Source organism: Coffea arabica, chromosome 1c (genome assembly GCF_036785885.1).
Source record: "Coffea arabica cultivar ET-39 chromosome 1c, Coffea Arabica ET-39 HiFi, whole genome shotgun sequence".
Taxonomy (NCBI): Eukaryota; Viridiplantae; Streptophyta; class Magnoliopsida; order Gentianales; family Rubiaceae; genus Coffea; species Coffea arabica.
The window spans coordinates 48707377-48727759 of record NC_092310.1 but is presented as its reverse complement, the minus strand read 5'-3'; the positions used below and the strand labels follow the sequence as shown (position 1 = coordinate 48727759).

At 37.8% G+C, this 20383-nt stretch overlaps 3 protein-coding genes across 6 annotated transcripts; 1 reads left to right on the top strand and 2 right to left on the bottom strand.

The window, feature by feature from the left end:
• The first annotated feature begins 155 nt into the window (after positions 1-155).
• LOC113725667 (late blight resistance protein R1-A-like) lies at positions 156-5981 on the top strand. The gene is made up of 2 exons (XM_027248964.2): positions 156-3451; positions 3542-5981. The coding sequence occupies exons 1-2, from the start codon at positions 298-300 to the stop codon at positions 5800-5802; spliced, it is 5415 nt and encodes a 1804-aa protein (XP_027104765.2). The 5' UTR covers positions 156-297; the 3' UTR covers positions 5803-5981.
• A 1020-nt stretch (positions 5982-7001) lies between these two features.
• Positions 7002-11254, bottom strand: LOC113725657 (uncharacterized). Its single transcript, XM_072074693.1, has 9 exons — positions 11021-11254; positions 10651-10767; positions 10367-10449; positions 8858-8941; positions 8656-8731; positions 8494-8566; positions 8065-8138; positions 7691-7784; positions 7002-7469 (listed from the first exon to the last, which is right to left on the bottom strand). Exons 1-9 carry the CDS (start codon positions 11130-11132, stop codon positions 7403-7405), a joined length of 780 nt encoding a protein of 259 aa, XP_071930794.1. The 5' UTR covers positions 11133-11254; the 3' UTR covers positions 7002-7402.
• Positions 11255-11945: 691 nt separating this feature from the next.
• On the bottom strand, positions 11946-17079 carry LOC113725643 (probable hexosyltransferase MUCI70). Of its 4 annotated transcripts, XM_072074679.1 has the most exons (12): positions 16920-17079; positions 16562-16610; positions 16140-16391; positions 15633-15764; positions 14566-14924; positions 14125-14336; positions 13776-14032; positions 13490-13668; positions 12822-12893; positions 12478-12626; positions 12248-12403; positions 11946-12118 (listed from the first exon to the last, which is right to left on the bottom strand). In XM_072074679.1, exons 3-9 carry the CDS (start codon positions 16348-16350, stop codon positions 12843-12845), a joined length of 1401 nt encoding a protein of 466 aa, XP_071930780.1. In that variant the 5' UTR covers positions 16351-16391; positions 16562-16610; positions 16920-17079; the 3' UTR covers positions 11946-12118; positions 12248-12403; positions 12478-12626; positions 12822-12842. The 4 variants fall into 4 exon arrangements, with proteins under 4 accessions (XP_071930780.1, XP_027104732.1, XP_027104741.1 ...); XM_027248931.2 differs by lacking the exon at positions 11946-12118 and having other exon boundaries at positions 12128-12413; XM_027248940.2 differs by lacking the exon at positions 11946-12118 and having other exon boundaries at positions 12128-12403.
• Positions 17080-20383: the final 3304 nt, after the last annotated feature.

The following is a 20383-nucleotide window of genomic DNA, read 5'->3' as shown; positions in this document are numbered from 1 at the left end:
CCAAAACGAGAGAAAATCGCTAGAAGCTTGTTTGTTTTTTACAAAATGTCCAATATATCCTTAAAAAGCTGTGGAATAAATTTTTATGTCCAAAAACATTCCCTCTTCTTTCCAAAACTCCCAAACGGTCTCTTCAAATATTACTTTCTCTTCATTTCTTTTCTCTAGCAATTTAACTTTTCTCTTCTTTTCCTTTCTACTCGCAAACTTAGCATAAAACAGAAGCAGAAGTTGAAAACCAGACTACAGGGGAGAACAAATCTGAAAACTTACAAGCAAGATTGCCGAGAGGTAGAGATGAAAAGAATCACTAGTTACTTCCGGCATCAGAAGAAATCTGATAAAGGAATGAGAGAGAAACCTGAGAATAATGATAGAGGAGAGCAGATGGACTGGATGACTTGCACTGATGCAATCTTGGATAAGCTCAAGTTTCGGGTGCTCCAGGTTGATTGCCGCAAGGATGACCATGGTCTGAACAAGCTGATGGTGGAGCTAAGGCTAGTGAAAACATTCCTTCTGTGTGCGAGGAAACTGGGATATTCTTGCAGTAGCGTGGAAGATTCTGTTCATGAAAATGGGCAGCAGTTTTACTCTCTTCTTGTTAGATTAGAGAATGATGGATTGCTCACCAGAGACTTGGCTGGACCAGCCTCTACTTTTCGAGAAATTCTGAAGAAGTTCAGTCAACAGATCAGTGAAGTGTACGTGGAATTGTTGGATTTCTTATTGCGATCCGGTGCTCCTCCGGATGATGAATTGATGATATTCTTGGACTCATTGCAAGACAGTCTTGTGGATATTCTCTGGTGGGGTAGAGCCTGTGATTCAGCGCTTGAACAACTGTTAAACCCCCTCCATAAGAAGTTTGTTTTCCTTAGAGATTTCGTTGTCTTTGTCAGGTCCCAGGGCAAGCCCGAGCGCAAACTCATGGAACATTATGGAGTTGTCGCCCTATCTGCAGCTCGCCTGTGTTGTATTTGTTGGTTTTCCAGAGATGACGATAAGGTGTTCGATAAAATGCATTCAGAGATTTCTGATACAATCGAGAAGATGAACCCAGTTAATGACAGGACCCGTTTGGCTTATATCGAGGTCTTAAAATCTGCTACATCATCACTCAATCTGTTCACCAAGACGAAAGCGTCTATCTTGTGGAATTTTTTACATTCTCTGGGAGGTAATCTTACAGAGTTAATACTAAATCCTGCTGCCTGGTTCACGGTATCTCTCAAGCATCAAATGCGAATACTCTATGAAGGACTCCGATTCTTGAGAATCATACTCAAGAAGCAGAGTCATGCATATGATGGGCTACACAATTGGATCACCTTGCGTCATCTGGGAGGTATAGTCTGTGATGCTGGGGTTGTTATTTTCTCTCTTTATCAGAACCAAATTCAAGAAGCTTTGGCCGAGGCACTAGATGTAAAGATGTCTTCTTTACTGAAGGAAATTATGCGTTACAAGGAAAAAGCTGAGCATGAATTTCCTGTGCCACTAAGGTTTAACTTTACTACAACGAATGAGGTGGGGCTTGTAGATCTTATACTAGAAAAGGTGAAGGAACTAGCAAGCTGTAAAGTTGATCCAATTTATTTTGCAAAGGAGAGAGTTGACTTGTTAAGGTCACTTCCACACTCGTACATGGTGCATGAGGGTGATATATGCCAGGATGACCGTGGTTTCAATAAGTTGAAGGTGGAGTTAAGGCTCGTCAAAACATTTCTTCTGTGTCCTATGGAATTGACACACTCCCAATATAGCCTAAAATTTTCTGTTTTTGAGAAGACACATCAGTTTTACTCTCTTATTCTTGGATTAGAAGACGATGGGTTGCCCCCTGGTGACTTGGTGAGAGCTGCCTCTGATTTTCGAGAGACTCTAAAGGATTTTCGGCAACAAATCAATGATTTGTATGTCGAGATGTCAGATTCCTTGTTACAATCGGTTTCTCTGTCTAGAATCCAGCGCAATTTAAGAGGCTTTGTGCCAGGGGATGTTTGCTGGTATGAATCGGGACGTAAATCATATCCCTCTATCTTGGATCGCTTATTGGAATCCAGTTCTACTTCAGGAGATGAATTCATGGAATTCTTCCAATCCTTGCTAGAGAATCTTGCGGACATTCTTGTTTGGGGTGAATCCTATGACTCAAAACTTGAAAAACTTTTTGAACCCCTTCATGAGAAGCTACTATTTCTTAGAAATTTCATTCTCTTTGCCAGGTTGCAAAGCAAGCATGAATGCGAACTTATGCAGCATTGTGGAGTCTTGGCCCTATCCGCAGCACATCTTTGTTATGTTTGTTGGTTTTTCAGAGATGATAATCAAGTGTTTGATGGAATGCAAGTAGAGGTTTTGGAATCAGTAGAGAAGATCAAGCCTGTTGATCAGCAAGTCCGTTTGGCTTATATTCATGTCTTGGAATCTGAATCATCATCATTGTCTCTGTCTACCAAGACGGATATGTTTATCATGGGGGATTTTGTAGATTCTCTCCTAGGTAATCTTTGGGAGTTGCTACTAAATTGTCCTACCAATTTCATGGTATCTCTGAAACATCAGATGCGGATGCTATATGAGGGACTCCAATACTTGAGAAACATTCTCAAAACGCAGCAAGAGATGAATGATGGGCTGCCTGGGAGATTCAAGGATCATATTGGTGCTGTGGTGAATGATGCTGGAGTTGTAATTTTCTCACTTTATCAGAACAACATCCAAGAAGCTTTGGCTGAGGAGATAGATGTTAAGCTCTTTTGTTTACTCGAGAGAATTAGGGTTATTCAGGCAGAAGTAAAGGAAAATCATCCTGTAGGGGTGAGGTTTAACTTCACTACAACCACTGTGCTGGGGATTATTGATCTTCTCCTAGAAAAATTGAAAGAACTGGCAAGATGTAAAGTTGATCCCGTATATTCCTTTGCAAAGGATAGAGCTGATTTCTTAAGATCATACTTGAAGAAGACTATGGACCATCCCACGGGGCATCTAGAAGTATATAGTCGATCTGGGGAGAGTGTTATGGAGCAGCACAACAAGGGCAAAAAGCTCCAGCCCCAAAGAGCACAAGAAGATCTGTTATTCTTAAGATTATTCTTGGAAAATAATTTGGAGCAGTACGTTCAGAACAAACAGCTCCAACTTCAAACAATGCAAGATGATCTTTTATTCTTAAGATCATTCTTGGCAAAAAACGGGGTGCAATGCAATCACCATGAAGAGCTCCAAACTCTTAGGAGCCGTGTTATGGAAATGGCATACAAGGCAGATTTTGTTATTGACTCCCTAAGAGTTGGAGATATATCATTTTATGCTTTGTTGTTATTTGATAATGTCACATCAGAAATTCAGCTTCTTAAAGCTAAGACGTTGGTGGTTGATGGCAATGAGAACGTCATCAAAGCCCAGACACCTACCAAGCATTTGAGAAATGCGTCATCTCAAGGTAATATCTCACAATAGTTGATAAGATCATATTAATAGCAGTCCAGGTTTTGTTAATGATATTTCATTCTGTGTAATTCTTTGGAAACAGAAATGAGCATGTTGAGTGGAACATGCCTCCAGGTGTCATCACAGGCTAGCATCTCAACAATGAATAAAGCTGTAGTAGATCTGAAGGATCAAGAGCAAGCAATTATTGATCAACTTATTGGAGGATCAATGCAGTTGGACGTCATTTCCATTGTGGGCATGCCTGGGCTAGGTAAGACTTTTCTGGCACAAAAAGTTTACCATCATCCTTCAGTTACATCGCATTTCCATATTCTTGCATGGTGTTGTATTTCTCAAACATATTGCAAGAAGGATTTGTTGCTTGGGATGTTGTCTTGCATTGACCCAAAGGCTCAATATTCTGAGATGAATGAAGATGATTTGGCTCACAAATTGTGTAACCACTTGAGGAAACAGAAGTATCTCATAGTTTTGGATGACATTTGGGACATCGAGGCATGGAATGCTTTGAAAATATCGTTTCCAGATGACACCAATGGAAGCAGAATTCTTTTAACTAGTCGACATCATGGGATTATTGGTAAACCTCACTATCTTAGGCCACTTGATGAAGAAGAAAGCTGGGAGTTACTACAGAAGAGATTGTTAACTAGAGAAGAAGGCTATCCTCCAGAACTAAATGTTCTTGCCAGACAAATAGCAAAACACTGTAATGGACTGCCTCTGTCAATTGTTATCATATCTGGTATTCTTTTGACTCTAGATCAAGTTGGTTGGGAAGAAGTCGCAGAAAGGCTGAATTCAAACAAGAAGATTGGTGCCACAGAACAATGCAAGAGTATATTAGAGCTCAGTTACATACATCTACCTGAACATTTGAAGCCATGTCTTATTTACTTTGCAGCATTTAGCGAAGATCAAGAAATTTCTGTCCAAAGGTTGATATTCTTGTGGATCGCTGAAGGATTTGTGAAGAAGAGTGAGTCAGAGAACCTAGAGAAAATAGCAGAAGGTTATATAATGGCTCTAATAAATAGAAGTTTGGTTATGGTGGGGCAACAAAGATCCATTGGTGGTGTCAAGACATGCCGCATTCATGATTTGTTGCATGTGTTTTGTCTGAGAAAAGCCAAAGATCAAAATTTTCTACAGTTTATGCGAGGGTATGATGTGCTTCATAAAGTTGAGGAGCCATACAACCTATGTCGGTTATCCATTTACTCCCAACCAAAGCATTTTGTGAAATCAAGGATATTTTGTCCCCGCATGCGCTCTCTACTATATTCTTCTCGTGGTGGTGGGAGCCATGAAGTGTTAGACCATTTGTCCTTCATTTTTCACTTGAAACTTCTTAGAGTGTTGGATCTAGGACAGATTAGTCTAGGTTCTGCTTTCCCGACTGAATTGAGCTTGCTAGTGGAGCTGAGGTATTTGGCAGTTCTAGGTTGGTTCAAGGACAACATTCCATCATCACTAGAAAAACTCTCAAAATTGGAAACTCTTTTTGTGACAACATACTATTCTGATGTTGGTCTTTTGTTATTTCTGGATACTTTGATGAAAATGCAGAAATTGAGGCATCTACATGTATGTGGAGCTTTGATTGATCTTAGGTTGGCCAATGACAACATTGAATATTCCTCCATTTTATACAGTTTAGATACTTTTTCCACTGTAAAGCTTTATGTGGGGCAAAGCATGGAAAAGGTGATGGGAAAGTTTCCAAATATCCGTGAACTAAAATGCTGTCTCCAGCAATCAGAAGAATCTTCTGATGACAGCAACATGATTGTGGCAATGGACTCTCTAAGTCAACTAGAATCACTAAAGCTGGTTCTAGGTAAAGTGGCTTCCCATCTAATTGAATTCCATCTTCCCTTGAATATTAAAAAGCTGACTGTGGAGGACTTTTCATTTAGAACTATTGCCACAATAGCAAAGCTTCCAAATCTTCAGGTTCTCAAATTACTCCGACAAGCTGATGGAGCAAACGAATGGGACATGGAAGGCATGGACGAAGAGGAATTCTTCCCTGAGCTCAAGTTCTTGAAATTGGAAGACTTGAGCATGGTCACGTGGAGAGGCTCAGGACTTCATTTTCCCAGTCTTGAGAAATTGGTTTTGGAAGGTTGCAAGGAGTTGGAAGAGCTCCCTTCCTGTTTATGGGAAACCTTAACTCTTCAATTGATTGCGGTGCATCGATGTCTATACTCTGCCGGAGATGTAGTTCGAGATATTCAGAAACAACAGATAGACTATGGAAATAAGTATCTGAAAATCCTTATCTCAGAAGAAATTGAGGATACTTTGTCATGGTCAGATGGAGATTATGAGGGATGATCTGTTTAGCATGAAAGATTAACCACACGAGTGTGAAAATCTACTGTATGGCATTGCTTAGAATGATGTACTCTGTTTTCCCTTTTCTTCGGTTGCTGTATTGCATGTATATGTTGAAATCTGTTTTGAAGGAATGTACTATTTGAAATGTGTTATGAATGAATTTACTATTTGATAAATTTGTGCCGAATGGTTATGCTTACATCTTAAGTATACGTGGACTTTGTTTGACATGATATAAATTTCACCTAATGAGTTGTATGGAATAAACCATGTTTCGTATTAGCGTTACTGGAAAGCAGGAGCCTACAATTGATGCTTACTCGTGTGATGTGTCATGGGAGACAGGCCATGGCAGTGATGGTATGTGCATCGGACGCGGGGCCTGGACGGTTGTCAATAGTAATTGTTCGGAACGATGTAACATTTTTCAAACAAGGTGTAACTCAACGTGAATTATTTGTAAAACTTAACAACAGAGATGGATTATTACATATGAAACTCACATAAATTGTAACAGAATATCACATCTCTATTATAAGGATGTACAAGAAATTTACATAAAATTACAAAATGTAAAAAAAAAAATTACATTGTTCAGGGGCAGTTGAACTGGCAACCGCCCTGCCTCTCACCCATGTCCATCTTGGACATATTTTGTGTTATCCTGTGCTTTTAGCCGAGTATCATGACTGCTACTTTGAATGGACGGCTGGGGTAATGGTGCCTTTACCGTCGGAGGAGAGGCAAGAAGCAACATTCCTGAAAGTTCATGGCCAAAAAAAATATAAAGTTCAAATTGCATCTTATACTTTGTTTTTCACACTATATGTAAGACCCACAAAATTTTGTTGCATAAAATTTTGTTGCATAGTTACACGTTATGCAAAGTGAATTATACCGTGTGTAAAATAAATTCCATCTTGAGCATTTTGCACAAAATTGGCCCGAACAATTTTCCTGACAACCATTCGGGCCCTGTGTCCCTTTACGGTCTGCTGGGAAAGGTGGTAGAGAGTAAGAAACAAGATGGATAGACTCTTGCCAAAGCTCGTCATGTCTCTCTCAATCTTACCAGAGGTTTGCTATCCAAAAGCGTTGGAGCAGAATAAATCAATCCCTTTTCTGCAGATTATTGGAGTTGGCATCATACAATTTCTAGTCGATGTTAAATAAATAAATTGAAGTACATCAAGATATAGTTACAAACGTATTTGAAAGAACATTATTAATCAAACAAATAATTTCTCATACTTAATATATACTTATCTTTTACAAACTTTACAATAAAAGAACTGCACAGCTATCTTGCTTGTGCTTGAAAACGTGTTTATAAAACATCTAAACTAATTAAAAAGCAAGCACTGACACATTAAAACCATTGGACTCTAAAGGTGAAAGAATCTAGACTGAAGTAGTAATGTGCACGAGTCCTGTCAACACAAAGGAGAGTGGAACAGGTTGTTCTCTCAGTCAGAAAAAAACCAAGATTTGCTTCATGCAGCGTCAGGAGGACAAGGATGAATGAAGATTGGTTTTTCTTTTACTCTCATTTCTGGTTCATCAAAAAATGGTCTAACTCTGCTTCATACTTGGAAAGTCATGTTTCTGTCAGAAGCAAGCGACTTTGTATATCTGAAAATGTCTTCACATCAGTGCCCCATAACCTGTTTATTTAGAATTAGTGCATTGTTAGACTTCTAATATGTCAACCATTCACTTCCAGAACAAAATTTCAAAGTTCAACAATAATTGGATAAATAACATATCATAACAGTTCGAGAAAATATTTCGTGAATCTTGCTGAGTAATAAATATGGTAAATGTATGAGTGACGTCATGGTGAACAAATGATGTGTCTAAGCACTAAGATAATTCTTCAACTAACCAGCAGTCGATCCCAACAGCATTAGCTCCTTCTTTATCAGCCTTTTCATCATCTCCAACATGAACTGCTCTTCTAGCTTCCACAGACATCTGATCTACAACAAGCTCAAACAATACATGTACCTCATATCCACTTCAAACATCTTCAACACATGCTTCGGTATTAGACAAATGAATTTTTTGAATTAAATGAAACAAGGATGTGGAGATCCTCAGTTTCAAGCAAGGATTGCTGCATCACAGAATCTATGGCAACTAGGCAGATAAAGAAGAGAGATCGGAAAATTCCATATATATATATATGTGTGTGTGTGTGTGTGTGTAGATTGTCTGCCATCATGTTTTGTTCGAATTAAGATGCTATGGAACACATACCTAGAGCAGATTTAAAGATATGTGCATCTGGTTTTTCATATCCAACCTCTGAAGATATGGCGACAGCATCAAATCTGTTTGAAAAAGAGCAAAAGATCATGAACCGTGGAATAAAGTACATAATTTATCCACATTCCATACCGTACATGCCTGGAAATTACCTCAAATGCCAAAGGCAAACTAAGTTGAGACTTTCCCCCACGTGAGCAGGGGTTTCCATAATGATACGAGTGTCATTCTACGTATGAAGAACATTCCACTATCCTACATGACACAGGCATTTACTCCTGAGTCATACTTCTTAAAGGCTAGAATTTTCATTCCAGGACATGGAATACCTAGTCCTCATTATTCAGAGAAAGCTAAAACCACACTTATCCAGGTTATTTTGAATATTGAACAACAGGAAAGTGTGACATGGGTACTTACAGATCTAATACATTGAGATCTTTCAATACCTTCCTCAAGCGAGTGTCAAAATTTGACACGACAGCCAGTTTGACTGTATAATGTTGAAGAAAATCAGAAACAAAGAGAAGGAAAAGAGATACAGTCAATTACTAATACACAGTAACAGACAAAGATGATAACCTCCAGAATCTTTCAGAACCAACATTGTCTCATAGGCTCCAGCTGGTAGAAGCCAAGCATTACCGTTGGCATAGTACTGATAAAAATGTATTATTTAGTTAAGGATAATTATTTTGACTTTTAAACTTGTTCCAATCTCTTAGTAATAAAAGAATCTTTTAAGGATATACTGCAAGTAGCTCAAGCCAAAGAAAATTATTACCTCATAAACTTCTTCAAAATAATCATCATTGTTGTACCCAGTGGCCTCAGAAACAAGAAGTTTCCAAAATGGCTTCGCATCACCCTGTCAGTTAGGTAACATCTGTCAATAAAACCAACAGTTGAAACTTTGAAGTGGGGAACTACAGCTACTATATATGCGTCAACGAACATAACATCTTCTGTTAATTGGATAATATTGTGCAATTACTGCCAAAATGATGATGGAGAAATAAAAAAGGTTGTTTGCACTTGCAAGCTTCACTTTAAGAACTAAACCTAAAGCGAGCAAAATATCTGGAAGGACACTTCTTTTTGGTAACCTGTTTGTCTTTGTTGTTCCCATCATAGATGTAACTACTTCAACTATGGGCAGACATCAACAACAATTGGCAGAGCCATGACCAATCACCTACTTTTCCCCCTTATTTTAGAGCAAAATGATGGAAGCAAGAGTTTCAATGGCAAGCAAGAGTATAGCATGCTGAAATATGCGATGCATGAATTAACTTTTGGACACTTATCTTCAATCATGTAAAAACACGAATATCTGCCAGCATGAAAGATGTCTTTTTGGTTTAGGAATTATCCATTTACTTTGGGAAAAAGACTTTAACTCCCTTTAAACGACACCTGCAGAAACATATTGACTCATTTGTCCTGGAATGCTCTAACAAATTAATAATGAGGAACATGTGGTCACTGCACAACAATCCCTCCTCTAATATAATTTTTCTAGTCCACCATTATCCCATGGTTAGATAATGCAACTTGCTTGGGGAAAAAAGGGAAATCAAGTTTAGACTTTAAACAAACCAAAGAATCATACGCACCATGGTAAATTGCTGAAGCAAAATGTAAGCATTGTTTTACTCGGAAATGTTGTGCAACCTAAGCTTTTTGTTAAATCTCTGTAAATTTCTGTGGGGCAGGGACTCCAGGTTAAGGGCGAAATTGAATCAGCCAAGGGAACACAGAATCAGCCATAGCTGGACAAGAAGTACAGCGTGATCCTATGGGATTTATCAGGGGAGGTTGTCATAGCTGCAAATATCAGATTATGCAGCGCATTAAGGATTACTGTGTTTTATAAGTAGGGTTCATAATTTTGGTCGATTGATGGTGTCCATGGTAGCGGTCAAGTGGCAGACCAACTAGTAAAGTCAGAATTAGTTGTTACAGCAACAAAAGATTTCCCTAGATCACTTTCTGTTACATCAAGATACCTGCAAACTAGTTACACAACAAAGTAGAAAATCCCACTGTATTAGTTCATAATTTCAGTGTTTTCACTTTTGGACGTTTACCCCGCTGTATAAATTTCTTAATTTCATCTAATATAAGCACAAGAAGCACATGCGAATGACCGAAAGATAACCCACACATAGTTGGAGAAATGAAAAGTTGAGAATATTGCATCAATCAAGTAAAGAAGCCATCAACTTGTTATTCCAATAAAATTTGAAAATTAAGTGGTTGTCAATTATCTGAGCAGTGAAAAGTGGCAAACCTGGTAACGCAGTTTTTCAGGCCATGGAGCAGAAAAAGCTCTTTTAAAACCCTGTTTTATTTCAGCTGGAGTAGTTTGAAGACCTGTCATCACCAAATAACATACAAGAAAGTTGCAACCAAAACCAAGCCAATAATCAGCTATGCTTTCAGTCACCAATCAATTCATAGGCAACCCTTCAAGAGAAAGAAAATGCCAACCCAAAAAAAAAATGTTTTCTTGAATAATTCACCTCTAATCACATGTTTAACATTGGAAATATTTCATCAGGAAAATAAACTAACCATATTTTTTGCCAATTTCAGCATAAGTCTGTTCAACTGGCTTTGGAAGCTGCAAAAGGGTACCCCCAGCGTCTAATAGCAACCCATCATATGCTTTCTTCACCAATCTTTCTCCTCCTACCAGAAATCCAATCCAAAAGAAAAGGTTCTTAAATTTCCAGTAATTTTAACTCCAATTAGCCAACGCCACTGCAGTAAAACTCACAATCTTAAAAATCAAAAAGAGAAGATTAGTCTTTCCCAAATGGTACAAAGTTCACAAATTTCAACCAAGATTGGATTTTTTTCTTCTTTTTTTTTTTACCTTTTTTATATTTGAAACGGGGATTACTTCAGATGGGGATTGCAATTTGAGTGAAGCTTTGCTCACCTGTGTGAATTTTGGCAATTGGGAGGAGTGAAAACGAAGATCGAACAGAACGAGAATGAGGGATCCTGAGACTGAAGGACTTAAGAGCTCTGAAGATATTGCAGGCCTCCATTTGTATTCTTCAAGTTCAGAAATGAAAGAATTGCAGAAAGGATCAAAATAGTAGAGAAAACTGTACCGATTCTAAAGGCGTGATTATCTTTGGCTCATTATACACGCCTTTAAACCTGCTCTAGGAAAGAACAAAGAATGACTCCTTGATGTATATTACAATGGCTAGCTCAGCGCGTGACGTTTAAAAATCCAATAACTGCGCCTTTAGTAGTATGTTGTTGAAAGCGTGGTGCATCTTGTATAAAATTAGAGGCGCCTTTGAAAAGCGTGGTGCATCTGTTGCTGGCTTTCCTTGGAACACTCCGGAATTATAAAGAAAATTTGAAAATTTTGTCAATTAAACACCTGAAGTAGTGTTTTAAGGCTGTTGTAGTTGCTTGCAATCTTTTAAAAGTTACTTAAAAGAAAAAGGAAAATGTTAAAATGTCTTTACAAACCTTGGTCTTTTTCACATTGCAGCACCAACACACACAGTAAAAGACAAAACTTGTATCTCTTTTTTTTTTAGAAAAAAAGAAAAGAGAAAATGTAAAAATTATATTTTCCATATATATATATGCCATTCTTCCATATATATATATATATATATATATATATATATATATTTAGCTTGTCGTTTAATACTTAATGATGGAGGCGAATAGCAGAATATTTGAAATAACATTTTCCAAAAGCACTATAGTATTTTTTTTATGCAGTGTATATGAGATAAAAAAAATAATTGCAAGAATAAAAATGTTGTTGAAAAATGTGTTTGTAATGTAATCAAATAAATTTTGACAAACAAACTACCATCCAAACACATCCAAGATATTGTGGTGATTATCACCAAGCTTTTGTCTTGTCATTTTTCCATTTTTTGACAGGAGATTTTGAAGTAATTAAGAGCAGTTTAGTGTGGTGTCATTATAACAAACTTGTAGCTGCTTCATCGGTTGCCTCATTGCACTATTTCCAGTAATAGTATTCCAAGATTGCCAGCACCTGGAGTAATGATCTTTAATGTTGCTACTGCTCTAGTAAATGTAGAGTAATATCCATGTACAAGGAAAGAATCAATTACAGAAACTTTTCCAGTAAGAGACCAAACCATCAAAGCTGAATCATATTTACCAAAACTCAATTGAGAAATCTGGAGATTGTGCTAAGCCTACAAGAAGTACCAAAACTTGAGGTTGTATATGTGCTTAGATGAGAGATCAAAATGATTCAAAACATTCAAATCCAGGCTATTCTGCATGCCAAACGCCGTGTAACTGAGCAGACAACCTGCAGAACACTAGGGTCGAACCATCAGGGATGATTCTGTAATAGTAAGTGAGATATAGGAAACCAAAGTTTACCATTTAGTCAAACAGCCCCTCAGAAGATGGGTGATGATGAATGGCCAAGGGGATATGAAATTAGGCCGAATTTCTGACCAAAGACATTTCCACTGCAGTATTTTGTTGATTTGAAAACCTCACGGCAGAAGAGCACCATATGTACAGACCTGGAGTCAGAAATTCAAGTGACACGCAATCTGTAAGAAGCTGCAGTAAGTATCACACTTGCAGCAAAGTGGAAGTTTGATTTTTCACCTTTTGACTTTTAAAGCAAATTGTCATATCACACTACTTGCTATATTTAGACACTATCAAAAAGAGGTTGAGGATGAAGAAACAAGAAATACGTTACTACATCTTACCTTTCAATGAACAGGGGGAGGTTAGAGTTCTCTATGGTGAAACAACTTTACCAGTGACCTGCGCTCACAGTCCTGAATGAATAGTTTACAGGTTATATAGTTACAGTATCTGGTCGATTTACTTTAAATTAAAAACACATACAATCTCAGAGTAATATTAGTAGCAATAAGCAATCCAAACAAATGGGATCGCAATAGCAATCAGACTCCTTAAAGGAACATATTGACAAAATCAATCAGTGAGAAATAATTCACTAGTAAGCGTGTACATATAATGCTTGACAAGTAAGATGCAGTGTTTTATCGTTCTAAGTGAGGGTTGAATGACCTTGTAAAGGATGTGATGAGCATTTCATTTTTGTTTCCAAGGCTTAATAGAAATTTAAAGACACTAAAGCACATACGCGTGTATTCAAGTACATTCAAAGGCAAAACTACATCTGGAAACAAGAATGAAAAAATGAAATAATGCAGCACACAGAGAAACAGAAGAATTAACGTGGCCAAATTATGGCAAAAGAAACATATTCTTCAAGATATAAATTCTAGCATTGATACAGACTTCTAAAGGGTAAAACGGAATTAAATTAGCTAAAACATTAGGCTCCAATAGATCCACAGCTTCACCCATGAGGAGAAAAAGGGAACAGCTGAAGCAGGCATCTCACCTTAAACATGTATAAGCAGAAAGGTCTATCTGGATTCATTCTCTTAAGTTTCAAATAAGTATAACCAAAGCTTAATTGGTCTCGTGATGTAAAGCGATCAACTTCATTGAACCAAAGGCAAGAGAATAAATTTGACATTGGTGTATGGGCTCTTACAATAAAAGAACCTTCTGGCACATCTACAGCAGAACAGAATACACAAATTTAGCATTTTGTCCAAATGGTAAAGAATTTAAAGAAAGAGTAAGATTAATTGAAGCAGAAACATGACAATAAGGGCACGCACAGCTTGGAAGAGGGATGTTGGGATCTGATTGGTCAAACTTGACTAGACCATCAGACCGATAGTAATTGAACTGCTCATCAATTGCAGTGGGATTGTACTTATTTAGACGCTTATTTTGGAGTACTTCCTCCCATACACAGTGTCGAGTATAGTGATTGGATATTGCATATTCCGAACCAGTTCGCCACAAAAAGTATTCAATGATCAACATAGGATCAGCCACAAGTCGCAACTTGCTGTCAAGCCATATGGAATATCTAGAGATTGCCAGAAGAAATGGAGTAAGTCACTATTCCAGCCTTCAATAGGCAAGGAAGGTCCAGAGAACTATAGATGTTTTGTGGCTCACCTAGATGAAGGGAAAAGGCGATGTGACAAAAACTTTGGCACCTTTCCAGTTTTCCGCATATCCTTGTATGGCAAGTTTCTCACAACTACAATTTTCCACAATCCTATATATCCTCTGTCATCTGGAACATTTCCCTCTGCAGAGAGTTTGGATAGAGTTTGCTCATCAACAAACATGACAAAACAAACATTTCTCTTGGAATAATCACTGATCTGCAATGAACAATGAGAACTGGGTGATGTTGACGTTTACATGGTAAAAGCAGACAGTTGCATCCAGTGTCTAATAGTTCATAATTCTATATTGGTAAACTGGTATAAATCATATGCAACACCAGTATAAATAGCGCAGTCCAGTACAAAGTGTAAAGCCAATTGTGCAAACAACAAAGTCATTCCAAAGCTGAATATTCTGGGATTATTGTGAAGAGTCACATATTACCAGTTTGCTGGTCGGCCTTCGCAAGAAATCGGAGCTTCCAAATATGCATGATGAGACAGCTACACTACAGCTACTCATATACTTTTTATCCTCCTCATCCAAATCAAATCCAGTGCTTTGAAATCCTACTGGTCCCTTAATAAAACCACAATGCATTGTCTGATTTCTAGCATAGAAAGACTCCTCTCTCTCTCGAAGGGTTTGATGACCACCAAATCTGGGTTTTAATGATGCATCATGTAAAGGTCTCTCCTCTCTTTCAACATAATGCACTGAGAATTGGGTGATGTTCGCAGAGTCCTTGGGCTCAATCAAATAATTAACTGAATCTAAAAATGATACCTCACAAGGAAAATACCCTGAAATATAAAGTTGAAGTAATGAACAATGGCACGAAAATTAACCAACATGGTTCAAGCGCAAAATATGGAAAGATTCACAGCGCAAGCAACAGGAGTTAAAACAAGAAATACACAGACAGAACAGCAAATGACGGGTGACTAACAGACGATGAACAGAAATCATATGCTACTTTTGCAGTGTATTTGTACCCATTCTCAGTCACACTTCACTTTTACAACTGATGTGAAAGTAAAGATCAAAGCTGCTGCTTTGAGCCCAGCGCATTAAGAACATAGTATGTTTGGTATATGTCAAATGTTAGTTCTATTTAACCATATTCAGTTTTTGATGATACATTAACAGTCACATAATAATCCATGCAGATTAAGTATGGAAAACTACTCACTGACTTTTCATTTTCTTTATTTTATAGATTTTCATTTGCAAACTTCTATTATAGTAGCTTTAAGAGGTTGTGAAATATCTTTATCAGATGCAAGCAAGTTTCAGTATACAGAAAGAGAAACTATTAGTTAAGTCCAACTACTCAGTAAACTTTTGCTGATGAAAATTTGGGTGAATATCATAGAACCAGGCCAAAAGAACAATAAAAACAAAAAAAGTTAGACATACTGAGAAGAAGGTGGCTAGACATCTGAATGATTAAAACAATCTTACGTGATGAACCTCAAAATTCATACACAGAAAAATTGAAGTTCTCTTACGTGCCCTATGGGGTTTCCTTGGTTGCTTCAAGACATCATCACCAGCTGATTTATCTTGCTCTTCCCTGACAACAACATGTGTGAAAGAACCTTTTACTTCACTCAAAGACGAGGGTCCCCCTTTCGAATCCACTGCATTACAGAATTCAAGGCATGTCTGTGAACATCTTTATAAAAAAAAGTTTACCATATTTTTTCCACGTCCAATCCTGATTTAGTTTCTAGGAAAGAAAAAGAAAGTCACATACATCTCAAAACTTTTGATCTTCAAATTATTTTCTATAAATGTCAGGGTAATGACCACTTGGTTGACAGACTTTAACAGGATTCATTCATCAAAAACAAGGATTGCATCATTAGGTATCTTTTCCAATAAGCTTAATATGGATCAAACGTTTAAAGATATTGAACTCCAAGTACCTCAAATTTAGATGAAATTTTAAGCAATTTAAATGAAAGGCATTGTAACTTTGAAAGCAAATTTTGAGAAAATTGTTCCAGTCTCACCATGTAGCATGTGGATGCCGAAAACAGACAGATAAATGAAAAACAGCACTGCAAGAGAAAACACCCAAATCAATAGCCTTCGTCCAGAAATACGACCAAACCTCCTCCCTCGGCGAGTATTTCGCGAACTGTAGTCACTTTGACCCTGTAATTTATCAACAGCAACTCTTCTTTCTGGCAGTACTTCACTGCTATGCTTATGAAAATCCATTCCAATATATTTCTCAAACCTCAATTGCTCAACCAACTCATCTGGGAAAAAAAAATTTCAAATTCCGTACACAAAAGATCAGCCCAACCATATATACTAATACTAAGATTATCTAAATAAAACCCACAATGTCATATCAACTGAAATTAATGCAAATCCACAACCTCAATTTCCAAAAATCAGCAATCAAAAATAAAGAAAAGGAGTTTACATTGAAGTTCTGCATTTTACAGCCTTGTCGTTCTTTAAAACCAGCTCCTCTGTAAAAGAAAAAAGTTCCATATTGTTACCCATCCATTGAAAAAAAAACCTGCTTTTTAAACGTGTTAAAGCTACGTCAAATCAAACTAAAATAAAGCTCCCCTTTTCCCCCTCAATTTTACAGGACAAGTAAATGTGGCCATAATACATACACAGAATTCCAGCTATTGATTTTGTAGCCTATCCATACAATACCCATGAAGCAGTACAAGCTTAAAATCAAAATTACTCAGCAGAAAATAAATTAGCCGCATAAGAAAAAACAATAAATCCAAGAGAAGCATAACATAAAAAAATCAAATTTTTACCAGAATGTGAGCTGAGTAGAATAAATAATTCGAGAAGCTAATGGTGATTGTTGTTCTTTACCGGATCCTTTTACAGCGTCAAGAATGTGGCGTTCAATGATTCAAATTTTGTAGTTTGATTGCCAAATAGTCGCTGAAGATGGTTTGTCTGAGCGTCCGGCAGGATTTCCAGCTATTTATAATGCTGTTCTCTTTTACTTTAGCCGTAGTAATTACACTCAAAGTCCTTATGGCATGGTTCTGGTATAATTTTGTCCCAGACATTTCTTGCTCAATAGTGGTAATTGCATGCATACTATTGTTTGAGGTGTAAAAGAAGTAAATCAAGTGAACAATCCAGCGCTTAAACTTGTTATGCATTTTAATAAATTTGACATTACATTCCTTTAGATATTTTAAGCTAAATTAAAAGAAATTTTATCATTTTTTTAAGTAAAATTGTGAAAATTTATTGATAGGGAACTAAAACATATACAAAATAGCATATACATGCTATTTGTACATCAATGAACTTCTATCAGGGGTGTGGGCGAGCTAGACTACTTGCAAGTAGCTTGCGAGCGATTTGGTCAAAATTTTGGCTCAAATTCGATTTGATTGAGTTCAAGTTTGAGCATCAATAGTAAGTGCTCGATTACTTAACGAAGAGTATTTATATTATCTATATTCTAATTATGAAATGACTATTATAGATTCATATTTTAATAAATTTATATGAAGTAATGTTCAGTAAAAAAAGTGATAGATGGCAAAATGGTAATTTGATAAATCTAAAATGTAAAAAATTAAAAACAAGAGAAGAAAAACTTGAGCTCGAGCTCAAATAGCTCGAACTTGACAAAGCTTGCAGTTTCTCAAGTTCAAATTTAATTTTCATTATATCGAGTCAAATTCGAGCTCAAATTTATATATTCATTCAAGCTCAAGTAACACTGATAGTGATTGAGTTTGATCTCGGGTATAGTGCTACTCGAGCTTGACTCGATTCGATAGCACTTTTAGTCTCTACAAAATTTTAAGACCCAAATTTCTTTGCAACTATCAAACTCTATCAAAGCATTTATGGGAAATACCCTGCCAATAGCTTCTTGGGCTATTGGTACTTGGTAGGGGGTGAGAGGTCAAGGATTCAACGCTTGCCTTTCACTTTGTCACTTAATTGTGGCTTCCTCCAATAGGAAAAGTCTGTCGGCTCCTCCTCTTTTTAGATTAAACTAGAGTATGTTATACAAATGTTATCGTTGCGACAAAAAAAAATATGAAAAATACCCCACTCAACAATCAGTGACCAATTCTCCTGAACCTTTGGCACATATCTCCATGAGGCTCTAATATACCAGATGGTATCAATAATTTGACCTACTATAGCTATAGCAGATACATTTTCATTTCGCAATAGCAACCGATTTTCTAGCTTTTCAGATGAAGTACGCAGAGATAACTAGAGCAAGCCTTCAAAATTTTTCAATAAAGGGATGTAGACATCTAATGCCCACAAGCCCAGGGCAATTCCGTTGACCATAGCAAGGGAACTCTAAAAACTGAAACCATTTTTAGAAATTTCTGCCAAACTCCAGATGAAATAAGACATTCAAAAAAGATATGATTCATTGATTCTCCTGCACGACTGCATAATAAACATTCAGAGTTACCACTTAAACTTCCCTACTTCCTCATTCTATCCTTGGTCTATAATCTGCTCTTGTATAACAACCACACAGAATAAATGAGAATCTTGGAATGGACCCCTTATCCCATACAAGTTTATGCCAAGAGACTTCTTGTGAATTGGCTCTAAGGACCTTTAAAGCAGACTGTACACTGTACATGCCACATCTACTTAGGAGTTGAAACGGCCTTGTTTGGCACTTGAGTTTTTTACAAAGTTTGTCAGTTATAAGTTTTTTAAAAACCTTAGGGCCTGTTTGGAACATAAGTTTTTTAGGAATTTGTCTAAAACTTTACTGTAGTGTACTGTAGAAGTTTTTGAAAAAATTTTGTAGAAGTTTTTGTAAGGTGAAAAACTTTTTTGTAAAAGTTTTTGTAAGACAAAAATTTTTTTTGTAGAAGTTTTTGTAAGATAAAAAATTTTGTAAAAGTTTTTGTAAGGTGAATTTTTTTTCCTTTTCTTTTTTTCTTTTTTTCTTTTTCTTTCTTTTTTTTTCCTTTTCTTTTTTTTTCTCTTTCTTTTTCTTTTTTTCCTTTTTCTTTCCTCTCTTTCTTCTTCTTCTTCTTCTTCCTTCCCCTCCCGGCATCCCTCTCCTCCCTTTCCCCTTCTCCTCTCCTCTGCATTTCCCCCGCCACCCCCTTCCCCCGCCAGCCCCCTTTCCCCCCCAGCTCCTCTGCCCCTTCCCCCTCCCCTCTGCACGCCAGTCCCTCTGCCGCGCCACCCCCTCCCCCCGCCAGTCCCTCTGCCGCGCCACGCCCTTCCCCTGCCAGCCCTTCCCCCGCTGCCACGCCACCCTCTTCCCCCGCTGTCGCGCCACCCCCTCTGTCCCTTCCCCCTCCCCTCTGCACGCCAAACCCTCCCCCCGCCAACCCTTCCCCCGCTAGCCCCTCTGCCCTGCCTCTTCCCCTTCCCCCGCTACCCCGCCACCCCCTCCCCCCGCCACCTCCCTGCCCCTTCCCCCTCCCTTCTGCACACCACCCCCTCTGCCCTCGCCACCCCCCTCCCGTTTCCCCCTCCCCTGTTTCCCTTCCCGTTTCCCGCCACCCCCTTCTTTCTTTCCCCCGTTCCCCCGTCAGCCATAACATTGGTGTGATTGGAAGGAGAAAGAAAAACGCAGGAGGAAAGTAACTATTGCTGCTGCATAGGTCGGGGGAGTTTGGCCAGGGAGGGGAGGGGGAGAGGGGAGGGAAGGAGAGAGGGAGGGAGAAAGGAAGGAAAAAAAATTTGGGAACGCCGGCGCCGTTTGGTGGTGGCTGGCGATGAAGGTATGGTGGATGGGGTGGGGGAGAAAGAAGAAGAAAGATAGAAGTTTTTTGTGTATTAGATATTTTGAAGTGTGTAGGTTAAAAAATTTGATAAGCTTTTTTGGGTTACTGTAGCTAAAGTTGTTAAAAAACTTGTAGCTAAAAAACTTGGCCAAAAAACTCACTTCCAATCAGGCCCTTAGTTACAATAATGTCAAAAAACTTTTCAAAAATTTTAAACTATACACTTCAAAATATTCAAAAATTTACATACTTCAAATTTGTTTTTTAAAAACTTCTACAGTAAGTTACAATAAAATTTTAGACAAATACCAAAAAAACTCACTTGCCGAACAGGTCCGTAGTATTCTCCTCATTTGGTATAGGGAGTAAGTTGTTTCAATCTTCATACGTTAGCATTAGATTTCCTCCCGCATGGCCATCTCCGTCAGCACCTTGCATGCACCAAGTAACAAGATCATTCCTAATTAAGCCAAATCCTGACAATAGAGACTCAGCAAAATTCTGGTATAATGGCCCTATAGGATGCC